Genomic DNA, 16,342 nt, shown 5'->3' on the forward strand with positions numbered 1-16,342 from the left:
TGAGTGCATAACTGAACATAATTATTTGAAGGTTGACTTTTTTTGTATTAAAAATACTTTTCTTTTATTGGTCGGATGAAATATGCAAATTTTTTGAGATAGGAATTTTGGGTTTTCATGAGCTGTATGCCAAAATCATCAATATTAAACCAATAAAAGGCTAGAACTACTTCAGTTGTGTGTAATGACTCTAAAATATATGAAAGTCTAATGTTTATCAGTACATTACAAAAATAATGAACTTTATCACAATATGCTAATTTTTTGAGAAGGACCTGTGTTTATTCATATTAATAATAGTAATACATTTTCTTACTTATTGAACATTGTGCATTTTATCATATTCCTGTTGCTGGAGTTTTATTAAAGCAATAAGCCACAAGGCATGTGCATTTTTAATGCATATAAAAGCAAATAAATCCCATAATGTAAAAGCCCAAGAGTTTCATTCAGGGTCAGGCTGACTGGAAAGTGTCTCTGTTTTCACATAATGTGTCTACAGAGTTTAATTATGGACGTGCGCCCAGACATGCATACCCTGTTGATGAGTTCCCCCACCATGCCAGTCCATGACCCATTAGGCTCTGGAGCTCCATACAGCCCGTCATCCACCAGCTTGATCCGGAAGGAAAACTTCAGTATGTCTGCCAGCTCCCGCAGCATATCCACACAGAATCCCTCGTACTGATCGTTTCCCTGAAAGTCCTGGTAGTTTGCCTTGCGCTTCACGTATGGATCTTCCTATAAAACAGGACGAAGGCAACATTTAAACGCTCTAATATTCCACTCTCAATTTCTATACAGTGAAGCGCCATAAACTCAATGAAAGTCAATAGCCATACAGTGGAAGTGGCATTTTGATTGGTGTTAAGCCATGAAATGGCAGTAAAATCTAGTGAAACGGTGCTTCCTTGGCCTTGACATGTGAAGGTTCCTTTTTGGCCGCTGCTTCCTGGTTTGAATGTATTACATCTACAGCATGATGTTGCCTATGGATAGCAAACCTGTTTTCTTCATTTTGCAAACAAATTATGCAAATAAGATGATTAATAAGAAAGCGATGACTTGCCACATGAGAAAAAAACAGAACAAATGCAAACCGTAAAACATTTTTAAACAATTAGAGTCAGATACATTTTATGTTATTAGGATTTGCATAAATGTGTTTGTTGCCTGGAAGCAACATTGTATGATAGTGGAACGAATAATGATGCAGTGAATATGGATGCAATCAATAAAGGTAGTATAGAAATGATTGCAGCTATCATATATTGTTTTTAATTTACATTTAGATTTTTTTTATGTATTATTCACTCTACTTTCATAACGGGATATTAAATGAGAAAAAATGCAATGCAGTCCTGTGTTATCCATCTGAATTTGATTGAATGCTGAGACATGGGTGTTATATACCAGAATGGAATGAGGCCGGAAGCTGGTATAGCAATTGTTGCCTAAAACAATGTTTGTTAAAGGATTAGTTTATTTCCAGAATAAAATGTCCTGATAATTTACTCATCTCCATGTCTTCCAAGAAAAGAAATGAAGGTTTTTGAGGAAAAAAATCCAGGATTTTTCTCCATATAGTAGACTTCAATGGGAGTCAATGGTTTGAAAGTCAAAATTACAGTTTCAATGCAGCTTCAAGGGGCTCTACACAATCCCAGCTGACAAATAAGAGTCTTATCTAGCGAAATGATCTGCCATTTTCTAAAAAAAAATAAATAAAATAAAATGATGGGATGTGCATATATGACTTCACAAATTATATAATCATGTTGGAAAGGTCACGCATGGTAGGGTAGGACGAAAGACTAATTTTCTCCTCCAACTTTAAAATCGTCAAACATTGTTGTTTTAGCTTTTTTTTTTTTTTTTTTTGAAAAGGGCATTTGACAAATCGCTTTGCTATATAAGCAGTGTTAGGCACGTTACTTTCAAAAAGTAATCAGTTATAGTTAGTAGTTACTTCTCACAAATAGTTAGTCACTGAGTTACATTATTTTAAAAAGGGAAAGTAACTGTTACTTTTTGTTTTTTAAATTTCAAATACACCCTTAAAAATAAAGGTGCTTCACGATGCCATAGAAGAACCTTTTTTTGTCTAAATGGTTCTATAAAGAACCTTAAACATCTGAAGAACCTTTCTGTTTATAAAAAGGTAAGAAAGAAATGGTTCTTCAAATAACCTTTGACTGAATGGTTCTTTGTGGAACCAAAAATGGCATCGCTTGAAGAACCTTTTAAAGCACCTTTATTTTTAAGAGTTTATGTCAAATTATTTGGATGCCGCCAATATTAAATATGGCAAATTAATAAAACATTGTACACTAATCTACACTATTTTAATGTTGCTGTAGGACAACGTGAGAGACACCTTCCATAGGCTAAATATCTCGTTATAAGGTTTGCTTCAACTTGCGGCGCGGACATGAAAAACATCCCATTGCAACATTGTTGTCGCACCAGTGCGGTCTGTCTCCTTTTTTCCTAATCACCACAAAAAGAACTAAAAATACTTTGTCATTTTAAAACTACTCATTTTTATTTTGAGTCATAATAACCATAAAACAATGTGCTTTTGTAAAATAAATAAAATAAACAGGGTGCACTCTCTGCAGTCTTGCTCTCTTCACAGACACATTAGTAAAACAACCCGAATCTCCACGAATACTTGCCTCACAGACATGAGAAATATATGTATAGAAAGCTTGAAATGTCTGTTTAAATGGCGTAAGTCACATTAAATATCCTCTGATAAAGTTATCCGTATGATACCAACACATTCTCCAGTATTTCCCTTCTAAACTCATCTTTAAAAACCCTTGAGCGGCTCTGTTTTTCAAAATTTTACGTGAGAAACGTACGACATGTAGGTAAGCGCCCACCTCCATAAACAAATGTGAACATTCATCAAGTTCATCTTTGCTACTTTTCGTTTCTGGAAGAAGACGCGCTGAGAGGAATAAAGCCAGAATTTACCTCAGACAAACACAATGCAAAAATTATAGTAATGCCACATTGTCAGTAACAGTAACAGCATTGTAACGGGGGAAACAGTCATTAGTTTACTTGCTTACTAGTTTACTTGTTACTGAAAAAAGTAATGCCGTTAGTAACGTCTTTATTCCCATCACTGTTGATAAGACCCTTACTCCTTGGCTGGGATTGTGTAGAATCATTTAAAGCTGCATGGAAAATGTAATTTGAATCTTCAACCTATATCTATATGGAGCAAAATCCTGGAATGTTTTCTCCAAAACCTTTTTTTATTTAAATAAATAAATAAAGACACAAACATCCTGTATAACATAGGGGTGAGTAAATTATCATGGAATTTTAATTCTGGAGTAAACTAATCCTTTAAAATCAACTTGGGTAATGTCATCCAACCACATGAGCTAGAAAACTGTGCACTGATGAATTTTCCACAATAAGACTGGACAAGTGCAATAAGACAGTAAATAAAATCTATTTTGATTTGATGTTGACTGTAACATTACTTTCATAATTTATTCGGCAGAACAGTGTAAGTTTGCTTAAATTGTAGGTTTGCTTAAACACCCATTTTGTGACCGCATGAATGAATCTAGTCTTAAATGGATATTTCACCCAACATTTAAAACTGTCACTTCACTTCACTTGTTCCAAATCCGAATTTCTTTCTTCTGTTTAACACAAAAGAAGATATTCTGAAGAATATTGGTAACCAGTGGCTGGTAGTCATAGTACTGTGGAAGTCAATGGCTATCGTCAACTGTTTGGTTACATTCTTCAAAATACCTACTTTGATGTTCCTTTAATTTACGTTTTGAGAATTTCGATTTGGAATCTAGTAAGCTCTTCATACAATCATAAACTCAAGAAACAACATTATCATACTGCATAAGCTCTGTGTAAGCAAGCGAGGCTTCTAAATTCTCTTCCATCCTCCCTGCTTTAAATAAAGCATTACTTTTACAAACATTTCTAAAGTCCATAATAACATTTAAGACACCTTAATGCAGAACTAAGTTTGGAGAGGTGCTCTAAAAAGACTTTGCCTGTTCATGTGCAAGATTTGAATCTGGAACGCTTGTAAAAGTGAGTGCCAAATTTGTAAAACCCCTATAATTCACAATTATCTCTGGTTTGAAATGCTCTGCCAATGTGCTGCCAAACCAACAAAGCCCATGGCGTCATATCTGGAGAAGTTCTTACCAGTATTGTAGTGATGATGAGCGTCTTGTTGGCTAAGGTCTCAGACGTGTTGATGTCTAAAGATGTGGAGTTCATAGCCAACGTGTTATTAGAGTACCACACACCGATCTGCACATGAGAAGTAAAAAATAATAACAGAGACTAAGCACAGTTAGAGCTACTTTCATGAACAAATCTGCACTGAAAGACCTGAATCATATGAAATCATTTGCGACCCATTTAAAAACACGTTTGATCTCGCATGGGGGAAACCGGCAGGAATAAACGAGTTGAGCGAATAAGACGAGGGGATGAAGGAGAGATAAAAGAGCATGAAGCGAGGGATCAATACTATGATCAATAAGAGAGGAGTGAAGTGGTGATTACTCCAGCTACCACCCATTCATTAGACCTCACAACCTCTCCCGTGATTCCGGATAAAATAAGGAGTTAGTGTTCATGAGAATGAGTTTGTGTGTGTGCGTGTTACCTCTTTGTGACCCCCCTTGAATTTCTCAAGAATACGCAGCGTGTAATTGGTCCTCTGGCCTTTGCTGTTAAACTCCACGCGGCCTGTTAGGCCGTCATACTCCACCTAAAATAAAAGAGAGAGAGAGGAGGGATTTTAAACCAAGGGTAACAAACAAGAATGACGAATAGCATTAATTTTGACCTACAATATTAAGGTAGAAATTATAGCGCGGGCGGAGAAAGAGAGAGAGACAGCCAGAGGACAAGTGAGAGGAAAACTTTGAGATGATTAAGAAAGTTAAGGTGGAGTGTCACTTCTGCTCCACCGGCGTCACCAAATGCAATCGCAAAAATAATGACTGTTTTCATTATTATTGGCGAGGGAGGTAAACACTGGGAGTTATGGAGACAAACCGAGAATGGCGGACGAGAGGAGGCGCGGAGATGGTGCCAAATGGACTGCTGAAATGATGGAGTGATGGACAAACTGCAAAACAGATGGAGGGACACAATGAATGAAAGAGCGCACTTGTGCCTAGACAACACAAACACTGTCTAGGATCCCACAGTGTGTAATAGCTGCATTAAAATGATCAAATACAAGCAGACCTTCAGACAGGTTGTAATAAACAATGCACATCTGGTGTTAAGGGCACAGTTATAATTGCTTTGAAACTAATGTCAGTTGTAAAATTACTGTGGCTGGGTATAATCATCACAGAGGACATAAAAGTCATACTGCATTGGTCATCATCAGAGCTGTCAATGGACGGGACAACCAGGAACATTGTCCTGGGCTCTGTGACAAGGGCGGCCCATTAAGCACTCCAGCTACTTGTGAAAAAAAAATGCATTTATTTTAAAATGATCATTAATTTGTTGTTTAAATTAAAAAATGTTTTGGGGTTGTAGTAGCATAGTCTATAATAAGTCCTGAGGCCTGTGAATTCAAAACAGTAAGTTTCTAATTGAATTTGCATTATTTAAAGTATTTATTAAAATAATTTTATTATAACTTTGTGTCACCTATATACATAGATTTTATTTATTTTGCGCACACTTATTTGTTTAATCAAAGTTCTGGGTTCAGCTTGTTGGGTCATTTTATTTGGTTGTTTTTAATATTTTTACCCAGGTTCTAGGTAGTTTTTCTGCCCTCTAAAATTGCTGGGTTATTTTTTTTTAACCCAAATGCTGGGTTTAGCTTGCTGGGTCATTTTATTTGGTTCATTTTAATATTTTTACCTAGGTTCTGGGTAGTTTTTCTGCCCTCAAAAAAATGCTGGGTTATTTTTTTAACCCAAATGCTGGGTTTAGCTTCTTGGTTCATTTTATTGGGTTGTTTTTCATTTTTTTTCCCAAGTGCTGGGTAGTTTTTCTCTAAGACTAAGTATTTTTCTCTATAATTCTGTGTGTGATTTTTAATTTCCAGACTGTTTTAAGACAGAAATATAATGCTTTTTAAACAATAGTTGACTTAAATAAAACAACCCAGCATGTTGGGTAAAAACACTTAACCCAACCTGCTGGGTCAAAATCAGGGGCGCCGCTCGCAATTTTGGGCCCTATGACAAAATATGAGATTGGGCCCCCCCTACCACACCAAAGCAGATCTCTGGGGGCCCCTAAAGTGCGTGGGCCCTTAGAATTGTCCTAACTTTCCCCCCCTTAGCGGCGCCCCTGGTCAAAATAACCCGACACGTGTTCTGTCAAATATTTACCCAGCGCTGGGTTGCCAAATAACCCAAGTTGGGTTGTTTTTAATATTTTTACCCAGGGTCTGGGTAGTTTTTCTACCCTCTAAAAATGCTGGGTTGTTTTTTAAAAAACCCAAATGGTAGGTTCAGCTTGTTGGGTCATTTTATTAGGCTGTTTTTCATATTTCTTACCAAGGTACTGGGTAGTTTTTCTGTAACTATGCTGCATTCACCCAAATTAAATTTGTCTTGTATTTGTGTCTATGGGTGTTCTTGCTTAATAATAAATGTTCACCTTTTGATTATTGCTGTTGCCTCTATAATTATGTGTGTGGTTTTTAATTTCCAGCCCATTTTAAGCCAGCAATATTCTAATTCTTTTTTAAACAATAGCTGACTTAACAATGTTGGGGAAAAAAAAAAAATTTAATCCAACCTGCTGGGTCAAAATAGCCCAGCATGTGTTTTGTCCAATATTTACCCAGCTCTGGGTTGCCAAATAACCCAAGTTGGGTTGTTTTTAACCCAGCATTTTTTAGAGTGCAATTTATGTGTAATTTAATTTTATGTAATTACATATATATCTATATATTTTATATTTAACTTAGTTCATTTGCTGCTTTTATTGCTGTTTTCTGCGTAGTTTCACAGTGCTGAACTGTGCTAAATGTTTCCTGATGATGTTCAATGATGCTCAGCGACACTCGATGCACAATAATGCCAAGGTTTAGATTTACTGCAGAGTAAATTGAAAAGCAACCGTCATAAACTCTCTGCATCTTGTTTATCGACGCCAAGGGGCCGCTGCAGAGATTACAAAGAATTTTTTTTCATAACATGCACCGATGAACTGTGAGCAACGAGACTGGGAACGTATGTTGAGAAAGTAAATAAGGTCAATTTCAATTTCATGTTGACTTTAACAGAGCCTATAAAAGCCAACAAGCAGCGGCACGTAGAATCACATCAACATAAAAACCAGATTAACTCAAGGACTCTGATTAGGCTTCTACAGCTCATCAGAGACGACACAAGCATCAAAGTGACATACAGTAACAACAGCCAGTAAAGACTAAACACTAAAGTCATCAAACGCAGCAGTCAGAAAATGGCTGCCAACAAGGTAGCCATGGTGACACATACCATGCGCAGGTAGTTCATGAGACTGGTGCCGTGCTGCCAGATGAGTGAAGACGTGCAACTCAGAGGCTTCACTCCGATCTCTTGACTGCGGTTGAGTTCTCGCACCGCTCCGACCACCACATGCACAGCATCGAACATCAGCGCAGATGACAACTGTAGGTGGAGAGAAAGCATGAAAGCAAAGAGACGAGAGATACGCGGAGGCGAAGATAGAAAGAAAGCAGAAGAAAAAGAGAATAAAGGAACGCAGAATTGAGAAAGACAGCAAATGAGGTCATTAGGGGGACAAGGAGACTTCACGTCTGTAAGAGCCCTACAGCAACTGTCTTCCAAACAGAGGATCCTAAATTACGTTGTGTGGCATGCATCCTATTTGGACACATTCGAAAAAACCTCCTGGCAGAAATAACATCTCATTATTCCATGGATTTAGTAGTACACTTCGCAGTTTTTCCCTATCTAAGCAAATCTGTGCAAAACCTGGTTTAAATAATGCAATGGAATGTCAATCATATTACCGAAATTATGGAGGCGCTTAGAATTTAAAAAGCATTTTTAGATGCAAACGCAACTTAATACCTCACCGTTATCTACATCTCCTGACAGATTAAGTTTTAATTGCTTGATTTAAAAGTGTTAACAAACTCATAACCTCTCACACTTGAAGTAACACATCAGCTCATATACACATAAAGAGCCCTAAGGCAGAATTTCTGATGATTAATACGAGTTGTAATATTTCTCATATATTGTCCACCATTGTAATAATGAGAAGAATAACAACGTGCAGTAAACGGTAAAACAGTTTGCACTACAAACCAGTGTGTTCATACATTAATATAATATGGTAAGACACACCAATCTGCAATATCAAGCTGCAAAGCGAGCCGTTTTGTACAGCTTAAAATAGCTGGACACGGATGAGACCAGAAGCCAGACCCATAACATTTACAAAAAAAGGGAAAAATAAGGTGGACATGCTTCTCTTATATAAAGTATATTATTGCAAGCTCACCGCTGGACCAGGATAGGGGCTGATGTCACAACCTTCCCTCCATGACAGGTTTAGACTCCTGATGAACTCTAGGTAGAAAGGATGACTGCTGTTCAGCATGGAGAAGCCAACAATGTTTGACTGATCATCTACCACATCATCCAACCTCAACAGAGGGAAATCCTGAGAGAGAGAGAGATAGATTATACATTTATTTAATACAAAACAATACCAAATATAAATAAAGCTTTTTTTTTAACGTTTATGACTGTTATAGCGGCAACCGATTCGATCTGGTCTGATCCCCCTAAAACTTTGCATGCTTGTTTTGAATCACCTGTCGCATTTGCTCACCAGGTTTTGTGATGTTTTGAGATTTCGTTTAGGCTTTATAGGCTTTTGGGTATATTTGGACAGGCCCTTTTTCTAAATGATGGTGTTATGGCTTTCCAAAGGGTAAATGTGAACTTTCTTTGATAATTATTGACCTAGAGAGTCCAGAGAATTGTACTGCAGTGTTAAAACCTAAGACTAATTTGCAAATGCAGGCTTTTACAGTTTCTTAATCATTTAACAAATGGTTTGATTGACAGCAGTGGTTCTAGAGGCAAAGTTGTTCGGAATGAGGAGCTCTATCTAATGATCTGAACGTTGTGTGTATGTGTGAAAAGCCATGCAATATACAATGGTTTATGCCCTTAAAATATACAATACCGTCCCCCAGTGGACAATTTCTTTCAAATTTCTCACAGACCTTTAGGGCCATGAGTCAAACAGACCCACCAAGTTTTGTTCAGAATGACCTCCGCTAACCTTGTCTAATAGGTTCTCAAAGTTCATCTGCCTATGACGGCCATGTTTTTTGAGGTACGCAAATGTCTTATAGGCTTATAAGACTGTGTATGACACTCTAAACCTCTTTTCATTTTTCTCGCATTTTACTCTTAAATAATTTAACATCTTTATGCTATAAACAATTCTATGTTTCCTACTAATGTAGACTGCCACTTTTAGGCTTGACCTAAAAGTAAAAGTTTAACATCTGTCTTTTCCTTTTTGTTGCCCTGGACCACAAAACCAGTCATAAGGGTCAATTTTTCAAAATTGTGATTTACATATCATCTGAAAGCTGAATAAATAAGCCTCCCATTGTTGTACGATTTGTTAAGATAGAAAAATATTTGCAGAGATACAACTATTAAAAATTCTGGAATCTGAAAAAAATCTAAATATTGAGAAAATTGCCTTTAAAGTTGTCCAAATTAAGTTCTTAGCAATGCTAATTATTAATAAAAAATTAAGCTTTGATATATTTATTGTAGGAAATTATTTTTATGGAAAATTATCTTTATCCTAATGATTTTTGGCATTAAAAAAATCGGTCATTTTGACCCATACAATGTATTTTTGGCTATTGCTAAAATTATGCCTGTGCTACTTAATACTGGTTTTGTGGTCCAGGGTCACATATTTAAAACCAAAAATAAAAACAGAAGGAAATTCTGAGAGAGAGTTACCGAAATAAGTACTATGGACATACAATGGTGTTGTTTTGGCATTAAGAAATAGTTTAATTTACATTTTAATTAACATATACGAACAAGCTAATTCTTGGCAGTGTGTCAAATTAATACTTTTTAGGTCGCTATCAGTCCCGCTACCACTAAACATTACACGCGCCCGTGTTGGTGCGCATGCGCATAGTGCTTTTTTCATTACCTCCATCAGGCGCGAAATTCATATACTTACAGCAGTGCCGCGATACAGGTGAGTGCCTATTAACAGTTAAAGTACAAAATACTTTACGTTTCCTACAGTATTTAGTATAAACTGACATTTTTGTCAAACAGTTGACATGTACTGCGAGGCAGCCCAGTTTGGTCGTTGTTTTATCATCCTGTTAGCGTGAGCTAAAGTGAGTTTACTAGAATATTCTTATCATTATATATTCTTATCCACCTTGTCATCATTACTTTAACGCTATAAATATTTCAATTTGACTGTTTTATGGATAAAAACTCGGTGTGTATATTATTTAAAAGTATTATTAATATAGTAAAAGTGCTGTAATAGTGCTATTTGAGAGAATATAGCCTAGGCTAGATTATGTTTTATTTATCAACGTTTAATGTCACCTAGGCTAGTGGTGAAAATATAAGAACGAAATCATTGAATATTAATGACTTGTCGTTTTAGACTACACTGCAACACAGTAAAGCTAAGTAGTAAGAGCTTTTAAAAGTAAAATGGAAATATGACTTATTTGTAATGCCATCACTACATCTTTGCTTATAATGATGTACAATAGTGTGACTTAAAGCCTCTGAGATTGCAAACTTAAACATACAGTAGGTTTAATTTTAAGTAAAGTCAAGCTAATTTTTCAACCTCTTTAATAATTACTAATGAATGAACAGAACAGAAATGGATGCAACAGTGACATGCAAAATCATTTTTACAATGCATACTAGAGTATGAAACAGTGTTACACATTTATAGTGATTTCATAAATGTGTGTTCAACTCAAATGCAATATTTACATATCATTCAGAAAAGGTCTATGTTTAAAACAAAAAAAGAGACATATTTGTGCAAATACCACTGCTCCCCACGGGATTGGGAAAACCCTCATCCATAAATAAACAGTAATTTACTGAAGGCAATATTCAACCCAGCTAGAATTCCACTCAGCGTAAGTGGTGCCAACTGGGAACGTTCAAGGAAAACATTAAAAATCGGCTCAAATTATTTTAGAAAAGGCATTATTATAGCCATCCTTGAGTGTCATGCCTTTCACCTTGTCTGCCAAATCAAACAGCTCTTGTGCTTTGTTACTGGCAAGTGGATAATCCCAAGAGGTACAGTAGGTAGTGAGTTTGTCAGTGGTAAAGTCAACAAAGACTTTTTCTATAGCCGTGTAGCAGCAGTAAGAAAGCTATTGGTAAATCCATCAGTTGGTGCCTGAGCAAAGCAGCTTTTAGATTATTTATCACAAACCGTTGCCATCTATATGGCAGCTGAAGGAGGATCCAACTCCACCTACTGTATAAAAAAACCCATTCAGTCTTTAATAAAGAGCTTCCCAATATGCCTCCATATATTGATCCCCAAGATGATTCCCAACACTTCAAGACCTTCTAGAGTTCAGGTGCACTTCAAGAGAAGCCAACGAATGTCCTTGTTCTGTCATTGACCCCTACAGCAGCATTAGATCTTTTGATTCCTCCTGAGGGCACTTGTCGTTCAGTTTATGAATGGAGGTATGACAGATAACGTTACTGCCTTTGAAGGGCTTGATAATGGAAAGTATCTTTCATCTTCCGTCTGCTCTGAATTAGATTGCTGACAATATGAAACTGACAAGAAGATGACCTTATTCAAGGCACAGACTTAATTTTAGAGACTGCTATTGAAAGCCATCACTCAACGGCCACCAAAGAATCGAGTATACATTTGCAGTATTGCCTGGAGGTTGTCTGCATTTGTCCCTGTTCTTTGGAAAAAGCTTGCCAAAGTCAGATTAATAAATGGATTGAATTTGAAAGTTCAAATGAGCGTTTTAAGATAGAGAGAGAAGAAAAAAAATAAAAGTCTGAATTTCATTTTATTACACTTTATAAAAAACATAAAAGTCCTTAATGATACTTAAAAATGGTGCATTACTAAATTGAACCATTCACAATAAAATGTAATTTAGCTCATCTTCTTTCCGACTTGTATTCATGTATCTTTAGACTTTTTTTGTTGGCACACTCTCAGCTAAATTGCTGCCTTGCTGCAGGCTTCCTCCCGAATCCAAAAGGAAAAATAAATAAAAACGTCATTAAAAAATGCAAGTTAAAGAAATGTAATCTCTAAATGTTTTAAATATGAAATATTACCCATTTTCTGAGGCCATGACAACCAATATGTTTGGACAGTGTCAATTTGCCTCTCAAGGTCAAATGCTTTAGCCTACTTCACTTTAACTTGTAACAGTCGTATTAAAATCCTAAACTCACAACAGGAGCATATGCGACCTCAAAACAAGGACATAATCCACCTCATCCACGATGATGATGATAAACGGCATGTATGCACCGTGCATCTGTGATGAGCTGGTCAATGGCCAGGCCTGCCGTCACTGTTACTGGATGAAAGTGGGTTAAGGGGAGAAAGGGTAGTGTGTCATTGGCCAAAGTGAAAAAAGGTGTTTGTTTACCATTGTTGTGAGGATGTACTTGTAGAAGGCTGACGTCATGCCTAATTCTGAGGCCTAGAGAAATGGAGAAACGGCAAGAGATGGTGCATATCAGAAATACTAATAAGTCATACTATTCTACATTTGCACAGTTCAGAGCCATGTCAGATCTGTTTTCCAGTTTAAGTCTGAAAGAACAAATTAAGTACTAAAAATTCCATTTAAAGTTATAGTTCATTCAAAAATGTAAATTCTGTCATTAATTACTCACCCTCATGTCGTTCCAAACCCGTAAGACCTTTGTTCATTTTAGACCACAAATGAAGAAATTTTGAATGAAACCCAAGAGCTTTCTGACTCTGCGTAGACAGCAATGCAACTACCACGTTTAAGGCCAAGAAAGGTAGCAAGGACATTGTTAAAATAGTCTATGTGACATCAGTGGTTTAACCGTAATGTTATGGAATACTGATTTTCTTAAAGAAAACAAAAATAACTTTTTTTTTCAACAATTTCTTCTCTATTTTGTCAGTTTTCGATGCATGTTCACGAGAGTACCACGATGCATGCATGAAAGCACAGAAGAGACACAACAAAAGAGAAGAAATTGTTGAATGAAGTATTCTCGTAGCTTCATAAAATTGTCACATGGACTATTTTATCAATGTTTTTAGTACCTTTCTGGCCCTTGAAAGTGGTAATTACATTACATTTGATCAAAAATATCTTAATTTATGTTTCAAAGATGAACGAAGGTCTTACAGGTTAGGAACAACAAGAGGGTAAGCAATTAATAATAGAATTTAATTTTTTTTGGTGAACTCTTTAAGTATAAAAAAAGGTAAATCAAAGATAAAAGTAACGACATAAAATAATAATTAATACATACTATATTCAAAACACGTATTACACTACCCAAAACATTTTTAATGTTTTTTAAAGAAGTCCTTTCTGCTCACCAAGCTTGCATTTATTTGATCCAAAGTACAGCAAAAACAATAAAATTGTTAATACATTTTTTTTACTATAAAAAAATTATTTTAAAATGTAATTTATTCATGTGATTTCAAAGCAGAATTTTTAGCATCATTACTGCAAGCACATGATCCTTCAGAAATCATTCTAATATTCTGATTTGCTGCTCAAAACCATTTTTTATTATTATTGCATTGAAAACATTTTATTTCAGATAAATGCTGATCTGTGGATCTTTCTATTCATTTAAGAATCCAAAAAAAATATGTACTCAACTGTTTTAAATATTGATAATAATAATAATAATAATAATAATAATAATAAAAAAAATGTTAATTGAACAGCAAATCAGCATATTAGAATTCCTTTGATAAGAAGAAATAAATAACATTTTAAAATATATTAAAATAGAAAACAGTTATTTTGAATAGTAAAAATATTTCAATATTTTACTGTTTTTGCTGTACTTTGGATCAAATAAATTCTGGCTTTGTGAGCAGAAGAGACTTCTTTAAAAAAAACATTAAAAGTCTTACTGTTCAGAAACTTTTGAATGGTTGTGTATAGATACCATAAACCACGTAAACTCATCAAATTGTACTTAAATCAAAATACAATAATTTTGCTAGTGGCCTCTGACTATTTGGAGCCCTATATGTGCACACATACCTTCTTAAGTATTAGTATTGACACTGATGCATTGGCATCAATGATGATAGTTGCAACTTTGTCATCACGGATTTCCTTCAGCAGGGGGGTGGGGTCCAAATTTTCATCAAGCATTCTGATTGAAAGTGTTTCCCGGGATATGAGGAAGTGACGCACAAGCTCCTCCAATCGCAGCAGACCTGAAATGTAGCATAAAACCCATTATAGCATTAATTTAAAAAACATTGTCAGGATATATTCCTGGGCATTTGTGAAAAATTAGTCAAACTCTCAAAAATATTATTAGAATTCTTTTACAATGACTGTCAGAATGGGCATTTAGCTTAAATGTGTGTGTTGCAATTAAAATAAATGTCATGTAACCATCTAAAACCTTTTAACATCTTTCATAAACTGTCAGTTGCAGTAAACCTTACGTTTCTTTCCACCCTGCTCCTCCGTATTAAAGTCAGTGACTATCGAATTAAGTGACTTTGAGAGCCAATAAAGTTAATTCTGTATGTACATAAATTTGTGCTCTAAGCCACCGCAAAATCCATATGGTGACTCCATTGATTTTGGACTGCAGTCAACGAGATGCACGGCTAAAGATAACAGCAGGGTGAAGTGATGAAAGAGTGCTTTCTCAAAAAAAAAAAAAAAAACCTAAACAAACACCGTGTGGTGGTATCCATGCCCTCTCACACCGGTAGAGGAACCAATGTGTAGATGAGCACATCCATGCATGCTAATGCACATAACCTCCTGCATCTTAAACAGACAAACGCTCACTTACACGTTAACATGAGCACAAACTGCGATAATTATACGGAAAGGGATGGGATAAGTGCAGATATGCAAACAGCAATAAACAGTGGTGCATAAAACCGAAGCTCCATTACCCAGACCGCACCAATCAAGCGAGAGCTGCTCGCATCAGCAAGTCACGAGAGATCAACTCGCAGTCAGCATCGCAACGGCTCGCAAACGTTTCACTCTAGTGCGCTAACTACTTCTCATTAAGCTGAGTCAACAAAGTACAACAAATACAATTAACATTTCTTCTTGTTTGTCTGCTTGTTGACACAATCCTCAATCTGATGTCCCTTAGATCAGAGGCAACCTGGATAGCACTACTCATCTGAAAAACAATCATCTGACATCACCTGAAATCCAGATGTCCTTTATAATTAAGAAATAAAGTGCTCAGGTGTTTCCAATCTCTTCAGTCATGACTATATTGACAGTTAAGCATGGTTACATATGGTAAAATCCAATACTACTGGTTTTATGTTGCTGGCTTATGTTAAACTGCTTTAAATCACTACACTCCATACACCATAATGACAAAGCAAAACCAGAATTGTCCCAGCTTAAAAAAAATGAAATAAGTACATTGCATAAGTATTCATACCCTTTACTCAGTACTTAGCTGAAGCACCTTTACAGCCTCAGATCTCTTTGGTATGGTGTGACAAGCTTTGCACATCAGCATTTGGCAGTTATCTGCAATTCTTCTCCTCATCTCTTCACCTCTCAAGCTCTGCCAGGTTGGATGAGCACATTTGGGTACAGATGCACATTTTCAGGTTTCTCCAGAAATATTTGATTGGGTTCTTCAATCCCAGGCTGTGGCTGGGCCGCTCAAGGACATTCACAGAGTTGTCTATAAGCCACACTTTCTGTGTGCTTAGGGTCATTGTCCTGTTGGTAGATGAACCTTCTGCCCAGTCTGAGGTTCTGAATACTCTGGACTGGGTTTTCATTAAGGTATTATCTCTATACGAGTCCCTGCCGCTGAAAAAACATCCCCGCGGCATGAGGCTGCTATCACCACACTTTACTTACAGGTGATGAGCATACATGATGCTTGGAATTGAGATTCATCAGATCAGAAAATCTTGTTTCTCACAGTCTGAGGGTCCATTATATGCTTTTTAAAAAAAAATTTCATGCATCTTCACTGAGGAGAAGACTGAATTTGGCCACACTGACATAAAGACCAGATTGGTGGAGTGTTGCAGTGATGTCCTTCTGTAAGCTTCTCCTATCTCC

At 36.2% G+C, this 16,342-nt stretch overlaps 1 protein-coding gene across 3 annotated transcripts in view; it reads right to left on the reverse strand.

The window, feature by feature from the left end:
* The window catches only part of LOC141289272 (glutamate receptor ionotropic, kainate 5), a 134,539-nt gene that overhangs the window by 32,906 nt on the left and 85,291 nt on the right, over positions 1-16,342 (reverse strand). For all 3 annotated transcript variants that reach the window (XM_073821397.1, XM_073821398.1, XM_073821396.1), the window contains exons 8-14: positions 14,309-14,487; positions 12,686-12,739; positions 8,506-8,667; positions 7,491-7,643; positions 4,670-4,774; positions 4,201-4,308; positions 538-741 (exon numbers count right to left, since the gene is read on the reverse strand). In XM_073821397.1, the coding sequence (XP_073677498.1) occupies positions 538-741; positions 4,201-4,308; positions 4,670-4,774; positions 7,491-7,643; positions 8,506-8,667; positions 12,686-12,739; positions 14,309-14,487 (965 nt within the window). The remainder of the gene's footprint in view (positions 1-537; positions 742-4,200; positions 4,309-4,669; positions 4,775-7,490; positions 7,644-8,505; positions 8,668-12,685; positions 12,740-14,308; positions 14,488-16,342) is intronic.

Source organism: Garra rufa, chromosome 17, assembly GCF_049309525.1.
Source record: "Garra rufa chromosome 17, GarRuf1.0, whole genome shotgun sequence".
Classification (NCBI taxonomy): Eukaryota; Metazoa; Chordata; class Actinopteri; order Cypriniformes; family Cyprinidae; genus Garra; species Garra rufa.